At 40.5% G+C, this 15,918-nt stretch overlaps 1 protein-coding gene across 9 annotated transcripts in view; it reads right to left on the bottom strand.

Annotated features, from left to right (window-relative positions):
• Positions 1 to 15,918, bottom strand: part of FARS2 (phenylalanyl-tRNA synthetase 2, mitochondrial) — a 572,601-nt gene that overhangs the window by 370,151 nt on the left and 186,532 nt on the right. For all 9 annotated transcript variants that reach the window (XM_079777471.1, XM_079777466.1, XM_079777467.1 and 6 more), the window contains one exon: positions 4,554 to 4,685. In XM_079777471.1, coding sequence (XP_079633597.1) covers positions 4,554 to 4,685 — 132 coding nt within the window. The remainder of the gene's footprint in view (positions 1 to 4,553; positions 4,686 to 15,918) is intronic.

Genomic DNA, 15,918 nt, shown 5'->3' with positions numbered 1-15,918 from the left:
CATTGTCTATAAACAAAATAGTCACATTCATTTTTGCTTTTACTTCCCTTGTCTTTGAGGTCAAATTCATAAAGTTCTAAACCAAAGTGTGTAAATTTAGTACTTACGTTTTCTTCCATGTAATTTATTATTTCAGATCTTATATTTAGGTCTTTGATCCAAGAGATTATGACAAGATTGCTCTAGTTCACTAGCTATTAGGAAAATGCAAATCAAAACTATAATGAGATTCCCTCCTCAAACCTGTTAGAATAGCTAATATCAATAAGACAAGTAATAACAAGTGTTAGAGAATTTGTAGAGATAAAGGAACCCTCATTCACTGCTGGTGGGAATGTAAGCTGGTATAGCCACTATGGAAAATAGTATGGAGGTTCCTCAAAAAATTAAGATTAGAGTTATATGACCTAGCAACCCCTCTTCTGGTTGTAGTACCCAAAATCTTTAAAAACATTTATCCCTAAAGATACAGGGGTGGGCAAAGTAGCTTTACAGTTGTTTGTATAGAAAAATATAATACAAGAATCCTATATAATAAAGAGCTAATATGCAAATGGTCATCACGCCATAATGGCTCAGATACTCAACACTGGAGAGAGAGAAATGGGGACCAGCCAGGCTGCACCTGGGAGAGGGACAAGCCGCATGCCTCACGGTCCCGGGAGCCAGCGGCTGTGCCTGTGCCTGCGGGCTGGGAGAGGGACAAGCTGCACACCTCACGGTCCCTGCGGTCCCGGGCGCCAGCGGCTGCGCCGGCACCTGCGGCCCAGGAGAAGAAAAAGCTACCCGTCCCATGGTCCCGGGCGCCAGCGCCTGCAGCTGCAGCCCAGGCGAATCCGCCTGCCCACAGTCCCCTGCGGCTGCGGCTGTGGCTGGCCTGGGTCCTGGGTGCTTGCGGCCAGCCGGAGGAGGGAATCCTGGGTCCAGGTGTGGAGTGAGGCAGAGGCGGTTAGGGGCGATCAGGCCAGCAGGGGAGCAGTTAGGGGTGATCAGGGAGGCAGACAGAGGTGGTTAGGGACCATTAGGCAGGCAGAGGTGATTAGGGGCGATCAGGCATGCGGGCAAAGGGGTTAGGAGCCAGCAGTCCTGGATTGCGAGAGGCAGTCGGACATCCCCCGAGGGGTCCCGGATTGGAGAGGGTGCGGGCCGGGCTGAGGGACTCCCCTCCCCTCGGGGCATGATTTTCATGCACCGGGCCTCTAGTAAATAATAAAACAAGAATAAACTCTGTGTTTTGCCCATTTACAACTATAAACCTATTTTTACCAACGCCTGTATACATACCCCTATGATAATTCCAGCATTATTCACTGTGCCCTAGACATGAAAATAAGCAAAATGTTCTTCCATAGATGATTGGATAAAGAAGATGTGGTACATATGTATAATGTAATATTACTCAGCCATAAGAAAAGATCAAAAACTATTGTGACAACATGGATGGATCTTGAGAATATCATGCTAAGTGAAATAAGTCAGATGGAAAAAGTAAAAAAACCATATGATATAATTCACATGTGAAATATAAAACTGAAAACAGCAAATGAACAAACAAGACAAACAAACAAATAAAAAGTCATAGACACAGACAACAGCATGGTCATTAGCAGAGGGGAAGGGGGATGAGGGAACAGTAGTAAAAGGTAAAAGGGGTCAAGTATATGATGACAGAAGGAGATCTGACTTGGGGTTGTGAACATATACAGATGATGTATTATGGAATTGTATACTTATTAACCAATGTCACCCCAATAAATTTAATTTAAAATAAAAATGAGAAATAAAATGAGAAATAAAAATAAAAAATAAAAACACCATAGAAGTATTTGAAGTTAGCTCCTATTCAAGAAGAGATTAAATCTTACATGGTTGCCCTTAATATTTTGTTTTCTGTTAATATGCTTATTCATCTATAGAGCTGAGTTTTCTGTTTCTTAGTACTCTTAATTTTCCTGTTCCCTCATAAATCAATCACTCAATCTAGAATCAGAGATCCTGAGATGACTAAGATAAGAAGTAATCTAGTTCCAGTTAATTATAAATCATTTCTGTAATATGTAGGACAGCCTCTGTTTAAATATTTCCTCTTATGGGATATCTCTATTGGTAAATGGCTCTAATCACTTGAAAAATTATTTTAATTATCAATTTTTACTGAATGTTTCCTAGCTGCCAGACCCTGTATTAAATACATTACATGTATCACCTCCATTAATTCTCATAATAAAACCTTAAGGAAAGAGTCACTGTGCCCATTTTAACATATTGTGGATGGATCACGAGAATTCTCGCTTCATATTACACAGTGTTTTCAAAGTACCATACTTTAAAAAGGTAATAGCTTGTAAGAAAGTGTAATAAATAAATTCAAAATGCAATGGGTATTTAATTTTAAAGCGTGCCTTTAACATTTATGTAAAATGTTTTTTGTACTCGTTCAATAGAAACTTATCTGGCCACTGGGTAAAGCTAGCAGTAAAACTACTGGTCCGCAATGTGTTAATATGAGAACATCAAGACTCTCAGGGGTTAAGTAACTTTCCTGAAGGCACACAGCTGTCAACTGACAGAACCAAAACTCAGGCCTCAAAACTTTTACCCTCAGGCCTCAAAACTTTTATGCACAGGCCCTAATTTGTGATCTCGGTGCTCCCTCTTCTCTAATAGAGATCTACAAGTATTTGAAGAGTATCCAAGAAGCATTTGGCAGAGTGCAGGGCTTCCCCCAAAGCCCTCCTTGGCAGAATGGACAGGAATCTGTGAGCTGACTGAGTCCAGGCCCTGCAGATGGAGGTTTCCTAAGAGTAAGAAGGGAAGACCAGGTCTCTGGTCTTCCAGCCCAAATAATACAAACTCCTGAACTTCACTGCCACTTCGTCTCTTCCATCTCACTCCGCCCTTATTCTCTAACCCCATGATGTTATCTATGGTTTATCCACATTTCTTAGTCACCAAGGCCTGCTCTTCTCCTTTCTGCTATAGGAAGCCCTGTGACCAACCCTGAACCCAGAGTCACTGGCCTCCAACACCACAGAGCAAATGTCCTTCTACAGAAGCTGAGTGGGGATTAAGGGGGCTATAGGGGCAGAGTGCACTTTGCAATATGCATCACTTCCACTCCAGTTACTGCTTATGCGATGAGCCCCTGCTCAAATCTCAACTGAGTTCCCAGAAAGGATTTATGCTCTGAAAAAATATGTTTTAAATTAAATTCAAGTGGCGACTTTTTAAATATTTTGTAATATAAAGATGCTTCTAAACCATTTTAATTACTGATTGTTGATAAATGACTTATCACTCTGAAACATGCTCATATTTTTTAGATCCAGGTATTGTTCCATTGTATAAAAATCCTTATCTATATCTATTTTTAGATGACTTCAAACCTGCTTCTAATGACACTTCTTATGAAAGAAAGCTTTAGACTGGCAAAGATGAATAGGTGACAGTAACTCTACCAAGTATAAAAATGAGTATTAGTATATATTTAGATTAAAGAAATGTGTTTGCAAGATTTCCAATAAATTAATTAATTTGTTTCTTTATTATGTTTGTGCCTTGGTTGACTGAGGTTTGGGGTTTTGTTTTGTTTTTATTTAAGTATGGAAGACATTAAAAAACGCACAGCTCGCCCCACCTTATTTGGCTCAGTGGATAGAGCATCAACCTGCAGACTAAAGGGTCCTGGGTTCAATTCCAGTCAAGGGCACATGCCTGGGTTGTGGGCTTGAGCCCCAGTAGGGGGCGTGCAGGAGGCAGCAATCAATCATTCTTTCTCATCACTGATGTTTCTATCTCTCTCTCCCTCTCCCTTCCTCTCTGAAATAAATAAAAATTAAAAAATTAAAAACTCACAACTCTAAAATTAAGTTTAGAAATAATCATTTTTATTAAGCAACTAGAGGCCCAGTGCACAAAATTCATGCATGGAAAGGTGTCCCTCAACCCAGCCTGCACCCTCTCCAATCTGGGAGGGCATGACACCACCTAGGCTTTTATTATATAGGATGGTCCTGTAGAGAAGAGCTGGAAAGATCTTTTCAAGTACCTATATATAGAATTTAATCAGAGATCCCGTCTTCTGACTTACCCTCAATCACTGGGGGCCTCTTAAGTATTTTTATAGTGTGTTTTATTGTATTTATCTGTTGAATTTAGGCATTATTCTAAATGCAATATGAACAATAAAGGATAATACATTGGCTTTGTTCTTAAACAGTTTGAAACACAAACGGCACTTATATATGACATGCATCAAACATTGGCAGGGCAATTAAAAAGTAAAATATCAACAAATACAAAATGAAGAAGTACAAATTGAACAGCAAAGTGCTGACAAGAAAGATCTCCAAAAACAGAAACCATTACAAAATTAAGTGTGAGAGATTAAGTTCTTCCAGACTTGAGTGTCAGAAATAAGTCTGGAGGGCACTATGAGGAAGATGGTAAGGCTATCCCTACAGGAATATGTAAATGAGTGTGTAAATAAGGTTAAAGGAGAGGAGAGTGGTTTTTAAGAGAGCCTGCAAATAAAATGTTGGATTCTTTTCTACCTGAATTTACCAGTTGTTGTTCCATCACTCCACAGCCAAGAACTTCTAGCCATTCCCCATGGAAGTTGATCTCCATCTCAAAGGAAGGGTGAGTAAAAGGAAAGTAGCAGTCTACCCATCTAATGTCCAGACCTGCAAAGATGCCAAATAAAAACAGTGTTAAAAGGCAGTCTGCCCATTCTTGGGATCAGATTTATACTTTGGCTAATGACACCAATTTCTACATTCTGAGTAAAACAAATAGCAAACAAATTAATTTGCAATATGTTAGGGGGAGGCAATAAATCTTAAAACTTGTAAAAAAACTGGGTATGTCTTTTCCAATATGAAAAACACTTTGTCCAGTTCCAGGACTCTCTAAAGCCAAATCAATCTCTTGTCAAATCCCTGCAAGTACCTGGCAGATGAAAAAATTAGGTCAAGATCATGAGAAAGCTGGTAATTCTACTAGTTTCTATAAGTGTAAATGGCATCTTTTCAGAATTAAAGAAAAAATATTTTACTACTAGAGGCCCAGTGCACGAAATTCATGCACGGATGGGGGTTGTCCCTCAGCCCAGCCTGTACCCTCGCCAATATGGGACCCCTCAAGGGATGTCCGACTGCCCGTTTAGGCCCGATCCCACCAGGATCGGGCCTAAACGGGCAGTCGGACATCCCTCTCACAATCCAGGACTGCTGGCTCCCAACTGCTTGCCTGCCTGCCTTCCTGATTGCCCCTAACCGCTTCTGCCTGCCAGCCTGATCACCCCCTAACCACTCTGCTGCCAGCCTGTTTGCCCCCAACTTCCCTCCTCTGCCGGCCTGGTCACCCCTAACTGCCCTCTCCTGCAGGGTTGATCACCTCCAACTGCCCTCCCTTGCAGGCTTGGTCCCTCTCAACTGCCCTCCCTTGCAGGCCGGGTGCCTCTCAACTGCCCTCTCCTGTTGGCCATCTTGTAGTGGCCATCTTGTGTCCACATTGGGGCAGGATCTTTGACCACATGGGGGCAGCTATATTGTGTGTTGCAATGATGATCAATCTGCAGATTACTCTTTTATTAGATAGAATAGAGGCCTGGTACAGGGGTGGGGGCCAGCTGGTTTGCCCTGAAGGGCGTCCCGGATCAGGTGGGGGTTTCCTTGGGGTGTGGGGCAGCCTGAGTGAGGGCCTGTGGTGGTTTGCAGGCCGGCCATGCCCCCTGGCAACCCAAGCAGAGGCCCTAGTATCTGGAATTTATTTTCCTTCTACAATTGAAACTTTGTAGCTTGAGTGGAGGCTTAGGCCTGGCCAGGGCAGGCAGAAAGCTTGGCTTCCTCTGTTACCTAGGAAACCTTGCTCTCTGTGGCTGTAGCCATATTGGTTTGGGTTAATTTGCATTCTCGCTCTGATTGGATGGTGGGCGTGGCTTGTGGGTGTGTCGGAGGTATGGTCAATTTGCATATTTGTCTATTATTAGATAGGATATTGCCCTTCAAACTTGCATATCAACAATATGGCCAATTTAGAATAAACCAATTCACTTTCATTTCCATAATTTTTAAATTAAAATTTATGAGCTAATAAAAATTAAAATAAGATCAGCTGAATTTAAGCAAAACATTTAAAAAGTCAAAACTTTTTTCTACAGATGACTGCTAAACATACTTCTAAAGAAACAAAGTACATGCTAAATGGCAGAATAAATTTCTCAATAAGCAATCATAAATGTGGTGCTTATAACAATGATATTATTATCTAACAAAGGAAAAGACTAATGAATTCAAAGTGAAGCCTGCAAAGCACAGAGATTACTAAAAGCAGAGAAATCAGATGAGAAGATGCCCAATGTGAGAAACACACAAAAGTGGGCAAATCACCTATGGTCTAAACCCTATGCTCCTTTCACTCTGGGTAATGATCTTTCTCTTCTTTGAGGCAACACTGCTGATTGTGTTACTCCATGGTAACATGCCCCTTTGTGAATCCTATATAATAAAGAGGTAATATGCAAATTGACCCTCATGCCCTTGCACAAGATAGCCACCCACATGTGGTCAAGGATGGCCGCCACAAGATGGCTGGCAGGAGAGGGTAGTTGTGGGGGATCAGGCCAGCAGGGGAAGGCAGTTGTGGGGGACCAGGCCAGCAGGGGAGGGCAGTTAGGGGTGACTGGCCAGCAGGGGAGGGCATTTAGGGGCAACTGGGCCACCAGGGGAGGGCAGTTAGGGGTGACCAGGCCAGCAGGGGAGGGCAGTTAGGGGTGACCAGGATGGCAGGGGAGGGCAGTTAGAGGTGACCAGACCAGCAGGGGAGGGCAGTTGGGGGCGAGAGGGCCAGCAGGGGAGCAGTTAGGCATCGATCAGGCTGGCAGGGGAGTGGTTAGGGGGTGATCAGGCTGGCAGGCAGGTGAGCGGTTGGGAGCCAGCAGTCCCGGATTGTGAGAGGGATGTCTGAATGCTGGTTTTCGGGCCTAAATCAGCAGTCAGACATTCCCCAAGGGGTCCCAGATTGGAGAGGGTGCAGGCTGGGCTGAGAGACACCCCCAACCCAAGTGCACAAATTTCGTGCACCGACCGGGCCTCTAGTTTAAAATACTGTCTTTTCTCATCCAAGAATATTTGCATTTAAAACCTAGTGGGAATCAGAATGTGAAATAAAAATAATAACAAGAACTGCTTCCGTTTATCGAACATTTACTATGCCTCTATGATCTCATTTCATAGATAGGGAGAAAAACTATTAGAAAGGTCAGTGCCTTGCCCAAAGGTACACAGCTAGTAAATGACTAAGCTAAACCCAGGTCTGCCTGACTCCAAAACTCCTACTCCTGACAATTAAAACATTTCCTGGCCCATCAAAAAATATATCTCAAGAATGGAAAATCAGATGAGAAGGGAATTATGAGACAAGGGGATCTTTCCTATGCCCCGAATTACATAGAAGAAGGTAGCTTTTCCTTTCATTGTTCTATTTTAGATGTATTTATTTTCTAGTTCCCTGCTATCTGAGGCAAGTGAATAAATGACTTCTGTTTAGAATAGTAATACAATATTTCCCCCTTTATTATACATGTGGTATAATAGACAAATATTAAACTGCACATATTGTGTATAATTTGGCAACTGTTGACATATGTAAACATCCATGAAACTGTCACCACAATAAATACAATGAACATATCCATCACCCCCAAAAGTTTCCTCATGTCCTTTTGTAATTCTATCTGCCCACCGCCCCACCTGTCTTTTCTCCTCACCCTCACTTTCCCTAGCAACCACTGATCTCTTTTCTGTCACTATAGATGAGAAAAGTGGAATTAGATAGAATATACTCTTTATCTGGCTTTGTTCACCCAATATAATTATTTGAGGATTCACCTATGTTGCTGTACATATCAATAATTCATTTCTTTTCATTACTAAGTGGATTTTGCCAACATTTTTTTCTAACTGGGAAAAAAAAAAAGCTGGTCCTGGTGCAGGCCATTGGGAAAATGTCTACAAATCCCCTGAGTAGTCCAGACTTTTTTATACAGAAACTCCTATATGCAGATGAACTGCTTATTCCCAATTGAATTTGGGTAAGAAGGTGTTTGTACACCTGTGTGATTGTCCATCTTTGGGACAAATAATCCCCTACCAATATTCTTTTTTCTCTCAAAGATTTCCTTTTTTTAACATACTTCTTTTTTTATATGTTTTTTATTAATTTTGGAGAGAGAAGAAGGGAGAAGAAGAGAGAGAGAAACATCAATGGGAGAGAAACATCAATCAGCTGTCCTCTGCATACTCCATACTGGGGAACAAGCCTGTAATCCAGGCTTGTGCCCTGACGAGGAATTGAACCAGTGACCTCTTGGTGTCTGGATCGATGTTCAACCACTTAGCCACACTGGCTGGGCCCAATATTCTTATTAAAAGGCTCCAGAGACAATTCTGCTGGCAAACAGAAATGTGTGATGTATTGGGTTATATACCTCAGAAGGCCTGTCAGGAAAAACAATTTTTGTCATTCTTTTTGGAACTCTTGGTAGATAAGCACAAATCACCTTCTGAAAACAATTAAAAACATAACAAAATGAATTTTGAGTACATGGCTTTGTATACTTAGCTCAAATTTTACCAAAAGAAAGTACTAAGGGTTAACATGATGATCTCATCATCATATAATTAAATGTCACCTAAGTACCTGAGGTCAACACAAATAAATTTTATTTATATACCCTTATTTTATTCCTTTGGACAGTCTAAATAAATAGCATAGTTTTTATAGCTTTATATCACACCTATAAAATCTTAAGTTTCCCTTAGAGAAAAAGAAATTTAAGACATTAATGAACCCTCAAAATACTCACAAGTGTTGATTAAAGTGATGCTATTATCAGTGTTTATTAAGAACAAACTAAATCCCTACTGCATGAAGTCTATGGGGAACTGAGCCTCCCCAGAGACAGGACCCATCTGAGCTGTTGATACTGATCGTGTCATCAAAGTACAAGGTTGAAGTGAAAAGTGGCATGATGTGATGATCTTGTCCCTTCTCTAGAAACCTTCTATTATTGAAGGGCTTTTGCTTTACCGCTTCTAAAACTAGATAAAATTATAGCTTTGGGGTAAAAATTTTTAATGTTGAATAAATTCTTTTCTTTTAATTTATTGTAGTTTGTTATATTTTTTCCATTATCATTTATCCCTTCTATGCTCTCTTCCACCTCTACTCACCCCCCTCTACTGAATAAATTCTTAAGATAAATTTTCCACATGCTGGTTGTATCAACCCTCACTCTTCTTTGGGTTAAGACCTCAGCCACTGGCCAGCTGGAGTAGCTCAGTGGTTGAGCATCAACCTATTAACCAGGAAGTCAGATCTTGAGTCCAGTCAGGGCACATGCCCAGGGTTGCGGGCTCAATCCCCAGGAGGGGGCATGATAATTTCATCGTTGATGTTTCCATCTCTCTCTCTCTCTCTCTCTCTCTCTCTCTCTCTCTCTCTCTCTCTCTCCTTTCCTCTCTGAAATTAATTAAAAAATATTTTTAAAAAATACCTTAGTCAACATAACCCTCGGTTTTTTCTTGTGGCTTTCTTAGTAGCAATGAAAGGTTAATTGTTCCACACACTGAAAAATGCACCAGGCAAGGCAGGAAAAGACAAGGAAGTTAGCCAAAGTTTTTCAGAATCCACAAAAATGATTAATATTAATGACTGTGGAGTAGAACTCATTGATCATATCACAGAAAGTGAGAAAGAAAACACAGATTGTCAAAAATTTTGTCTAATAAACCTGGAATGTTTTTAATCCATTTTACTTCCTCAGATCCTTCACTAAAAGTTTCCTTTTTAAATCTATATGACCCTGCAAAGAACATCAAATTCACAGACCAATCATTTTATTTGTTCTACTACTTTAAAGACATCTTCAGTTCTTCAATTCTGTTTCCTTCACATAAACAGGTAAAAGCCAAAATCTATGAAATCCCATTTTTCAAGAAGCCTATGGATCCACTTCAAACATAAATGGTTATCATTTCAAAATAAGTTATATTAATGTGCAATTTTTTCCAGAGACCATATTCTTTTATACATTCTAACAATTTCAGTTACATTGACAGATTAACAGTAATTTTTTAAATCACTGATCATGAATATTTTTATATTATCCCAGAAATACTTTCATCTTGTTTTATCCCTCCAACCTCAAAATTACAGTAAGAATTATTATATCAGGTTTAAAAGCATCTTGACATGCATCTTGTATTAAAAGATGTGATTCTGAATAATCAGCTCAAAACCCTATTGAGTATGGTTTATTTCACATGTCAAGTATCAGGAGTCAATGGAAAAAATCCACTAAAAACTATGTATTTCTTACAAACATGTGCAAATAATATAGATTCTTTATGCATTAGACTAACGTCTTATTGAAGTGATAAAGGAAAATTAAATGCACATGTATTTATCTATATATATATATATACACATATATATACATATATATATATGTATATGTATATACATATATATATACATATAAAATGTCAAAGTGCTTGCTTTCTTTCTTTTATTTTTGTTTGTTTGTTTGGGCATAATAATTTATTAAACCATATTCACAAATGAAGCTCAGAGCTTTTTAAAAATTGCCTTAGAACTCTGTGAGATTACATCCAAGAGCCTCAAACCTAGTAGAAGAAAGAGCACCTTAGAATTGAAGTCTCAGATTTCTACCTTTTTGCCTGCAAAATCATGTGTGGATTAATTAACCTATCTGATCCCCTGAGGCCTCAAACCCCCACTGGGTACAATGACAGCTATTCCACCCAGTAGTTTTGTGTAAAGGACCTGCAGGAGCTCAGAGGCAGAGAGCCTCGTAGGAGTTTTAGATACTGTTTCTTTTTTTCCTGAATGAGGATGCTGAGTTTGTTCAAGAATGAGGAAAACCCACAAGAAGCATTCCCTCGGTTAGGACCTCAGAAATGATTAGTAAAAATTTCTTCAGGATAGTAATGTGAGCCCAAATGGAAGAGGTGCAGCAGGAACTCTAATTCTCTCAAATTTGGCAGGATGCTACCTGCCTTACCTGCCACAGAAAGCCAGGGGCCAGGGAAGGCAGCACTGCATCTTGTCAGCTCTGTGCACCAGCCTCTCGACTTCTTGATTCTTGGCAAGACCAAGCAAGGGTATGTCTGAGTGCAGGGGTATGTCTGAGTGTGTGTATGGGGTGGGAGGTGGGGGGAGCCGCACTTCCCACCACTCCCTGACTCCTATGCAATGTTGCCATGCATAAGCTCTCCGACATATTGTAAATATTAAATAGATGTCATTCCATCTTACCTCCATAGGTCTCATATAAACATAATACAACATTTCATTTGCATGACTCACTGACTCATTAGATTCTTCCTCTGTTTCCCATGGCCCTTATATTTAAAGATGGAATTTTGCTATCAGAACCGCCTTCCAAAGGTGTCAGAAGCTAAATTGTGAAAGGTTAATGGTCCAAACTAGAGCATATACCAGTAATTTTAGATATCCTACCAAGGCTACTCTCCACCGAAACAGAAAAAATTTTAAGTTGACTATACAAATATACATTCATTTTTCAACACGTTTTCCCTCCAGTGGTATCAGAGAGATAGTAGAATGTAGCCCTGATGTCAGTACTGCTGCTCCTGCTTTCTGCCAAGGATACATGTCGCTGTATGATAACAGACATCAGTGAGAAGTCTCACATCCCTGGCCCTGTCCCATCCTTCTTCTTCTGGATCTTTAAGGGTAAACTTCTCGAGTTTCCTTTTTATTATCAGATGTAAGCAAATAGCAAATGCCAACATGTATCTCTGGTTTTCCATCCTTTCTTAGATAAAAGACAGCATCCTCTGCACATTATTCTGCAAAATGCTTTTTTTCACTTAATGACAAATTCTGGAGGCCTCTCCAGCTGAATGTATACAGCATCTCCTCATTCATGTTTGGATTCCTGCATGGTGTTTCATCAAGTGACCACGCCATGTTTATATTAGAAGTCACTTACTTATATATGGACTATACCCAAGTATTTTGCTATGAAAAATGATGCTGCAACAAACTAGCCTGTTGGGTCAAAGAGTAAATGCTTTTATAATTTTAATAAATATTGCCAAATTTTCCTCTATAGGAGCTGTAGAATTTTGCACTCCCATCATCAAGCGGGCCAAGGCCACAAAACTAATTAGTGAGAAAGCCAAACTAGGTTCCATGTGAAAATTCAGGGCTCTGCTGATAAAAGACCACCCAGCTTGACCACCCAGTTCTCTGGTAGCTAATGCAATAACAGAGCACCCACAGAAAAGATCCCCAGATTCCTGCCATCTTCCTTCCTCTTGCTATCTGCTTGCATCTCCTGTCTCTCCCCTAGCCCAGGAAATGGGTGTCTTCTGGACTGACCGACAGCATGGTTGGCAGTGATGAGGAAGAGGAAGCACATGTAGTCCTGAAGCATCCATGTGGGGCAATACACATTGATTCCATTTCCCAAGTCCACCTCATAAGTAGCACAAAGTCATTCACAACTAACAATTCATTCCCATCTAGGGCCTCACAAACCTGCCAATGTCACCACTGTGACTCTTGAGTGTGTCATATATATCCTATGTGTCCACGTAGCCACATACTTTGAGCCCAGTACTACAGACTGCTTCATGGAATAAATTAATTCCAACTACAAAGTTAATGCTAAACACCAGTGTTCCCTCTCATAGAGGGAAAGAAGGTAATAGAATCTTCTAGTGTGGGACCTCAACCGCACACAGTAGAAGATGTTAGCACTACTCAGCCACAATGACTCCCTTGCTAAGACATACACAAAGTGATCAGGGCAATATAAAAAAAGGGTAGCAATTCCCTCAAAATTGGAGATGGTGTAACTGATGCCACAGTTATTAGTCCTCCAGTGTGTTGAAGTGTTATTTCACGCTGTTGCCCTGGGACTCCCACTCATAAAAACCGTTTTAAGATTTGGATCTTGCCGAAACCAGTTTGGCTCCGTGGATAGAGCGTCAGTCTGCGGACTGAAGGGTCCCAGGTTCGATTCAGGTCAAGGGCATGTACATTGGTTGCGGGCACATCCCCGGTAGGGGGTGTGCAGGAGGCAGCTGGTCGATGTTTCTCTCTCATCGATGTTTCTAGCTCTCTGTCCCTCTCCCTTCCTCTCTGTAAAAAATCAATAAAATATATTTTTTTTAAAAAAGATTTGGATCTTAAGGAAGATGGCTGCCAACAGGAAGGCAGACTACAAGATAGTGCATGAGTGAGAGAACGAAAGAAGAGTGTGTGGTTTCATGGGAAGTGTTTATTTGTGAGTTGAGGAAAAGCTATACTCCAAGGGACTGTTGGGGAATTGCCAGATGGGGTTCCCTGACCGAGCAGCCTCCACTGCTGCTGAAATCCCTCCAGGAGCAACTGGCTCTGACGCAGAGACCACGCCATCTTGAAGGGGACAGAGGATGTTATCGGAAGCCTAAAAATCCCGAGAATCTACAAGAACACCCAGCGAACAGCTGTGAACCCAGGAACACCAATCCCCAAGCAACGCGAACACGTGGATTCTAAGGAGCTCTGCACCCTCACATGGAAAGGTCAGATTTCACCTAGGATAAGGAGAGAGAGAACTACATAACTAGACACTCAGAGAAGAGAGATCATGGGGAGACAAAGAAACAGCCTGCATATGAAAGAAAAGCAGGCATCACCAGAAAAGGAAGTAAACAAAATGCAGGCAAGCAACCTGTCAGAGAAAGAATTCAGAGAAATGGTCATAAAGTGAGTGAAAAGAATGGAAGACAAATTCAACAATATGTGTAAGAACCAAGAGAAAATGAAGAAGAACCAAGAAGAAATGAAAAATGACATCGCTGCTATAAAGAACTGAAGAGCAAGCATCAACAGTAGACTAGAAGAAGCAGAGGACTGCATCAGAGAGCTAGAAGACAAAGTAGGAAAAATTCATTAGCAGAGGAGCTTCTAGAAAAAAAATAAAAAAGCAGGAGGAGAGCCTAAGGGAACTTTGGGACAACACGAAACAAAACAACATCCACATAATAGGGGTGCCAGAAGGACAGGACACTGAGCAAGGAATAGAAAACCTGTTTGAAGAAATAATGACAGAAAACTTCCCTGATATAGGGGAGAAAAAACTCACACAAATCCAAGAAGCTCACAGAGTCCCAAACAAAATGAACCCCAAAAGAGCGACGCCAAGGCACATTATAATTAAATTGGCAAACACCAATGACAAAGTAAGAATCTTAAAAGCGGCCAGAGAGAGACAGAAAGTTACCTACAAAGGATCCCCCATCAGACTAGCGACTGATTTCTCAACAGAAACACATCTGGGAAGAAGGGAATGGAATGAAATATGCAAAGTCATGCAAAGGAAGGATCTGAATCCAAGAATACTGTACCCAGCAAGGCTATCAATCAAAATTGAGGGTGAAATCAGGAGCTTCACAGACAAAAAAGGACTAAGGGAGTTTATTATCACCAAACCAGCAATGCAAGAAATGCTAAAGGGTCTGCTGTAAAAAGAAGAAATAGGAAGCGAAGAAGGAACACAGGGGTGTAGAATAAAAATGGCGACAAACAGGTACCTATCAATAATAACTTTAAATGTAAATGGATTAAATCCCCAATCAAAAGACATATGGTAACTGAGTGGATAAGAAAACATGACCCATATATCTACTGTCTACGGGAAACCCACCTCAGAAAAAAAGACTCAACACAGACTGATGATGAAGGGATGGAAAAAGGATTTTCAGGTGAATGGAAATGAAAAAAAAAAAAAAAGCTGGGGTAACAATACTTATATCTGACAAATTAGATCTCAAAGTGAAGGACATAAAAAGAGATAAGGAAGGCCACTTCATAATACTAAAGGGAGAAATCCAACAAGAAGAAATAACTGGTAAACATATAGGCACCCAATACAAGAGCACCCAAATACATAATAAAATTTCTGGAGGATATCAAGGGAGACATTGAGAGCAATACAATCATAGTAGGGGACTTTAATACCCCACTATCACCATTGGACAAATCCTCTAAACAAAAAATCAGCAAAGAAACATCAATCCTAAATGACTCACTAGATCATATGGAATTAATTGACATCTTCAGAACATTTTACCCCAAAGCCACAGAATATACATTCTTCTCAAGTGCACATGGGTCGTTTTCAAAGATATACTATATATTGGGTCACAGGCAAAGTCTCTTCAAATTCAAGAAGATAGAAATCATATTAAGCATCTTCTCAGATCACAATGGCATAAAACTGGAAATCAACTACAATAAAAACAATCCAAAAAAATCAAACACCTGGAGACTAAATAGCATGCTATTAAACAACGACTGGGTTACCAAAGATATCAAAGAAGAAATAAAAAACATCATGGCAACAAACGACAATGAAAACACAACAATCCAAAATCTATGGGACACAGTGAAAGCAGTCTTGAGAGGGAAGTTCATAGCTCTACAAGCCTACTGCAAAAAACAAGAAACAATGGTAATAAATTATCTAACCCTACAACTCAAAGAGTTAGAAAGAGAGCACCAAGAAAAGCCCAGTGTAAGCAGAAGGAAGGAAATAATCAAGATCAGAGCAGAGATAAACAACATTGGGGGGGGGGGGGGGGGAATAGAAAAGATCAACAAAACCAAGAGCTGATTCTTTGAAAGGATAAACAAGATTGATGAAACTCTAGCCAGGCTCACCAAGAAGGAAAGAGAGAGGACCCAAATAAACAAAATCAGAAATGAAAGAGGGGAAATAACTGTCAGGAGCCAAGAGTCAATGACAATTAATTCTAACATTATTTCAGTGAGCTAATGAAACGGAACCTCATGGAAACTTGGTCCTCACCACAG

Source organism: Cnephaeus nilssonii, assembly GCF_951640355.1.
Source record: "Cnephaeus nilssonii genome assembly, chromosome: 7".
Lineage (NCBI taxonomy): Eukaryota > Metazoa > Chordata > Mammalia > Chiroptera > Vespertilionidae > Cnephaeus > Cnephaeus nilssonii.
This window is presented reverse-complemented; position numbering and strand designations above follow the sequence as displayed.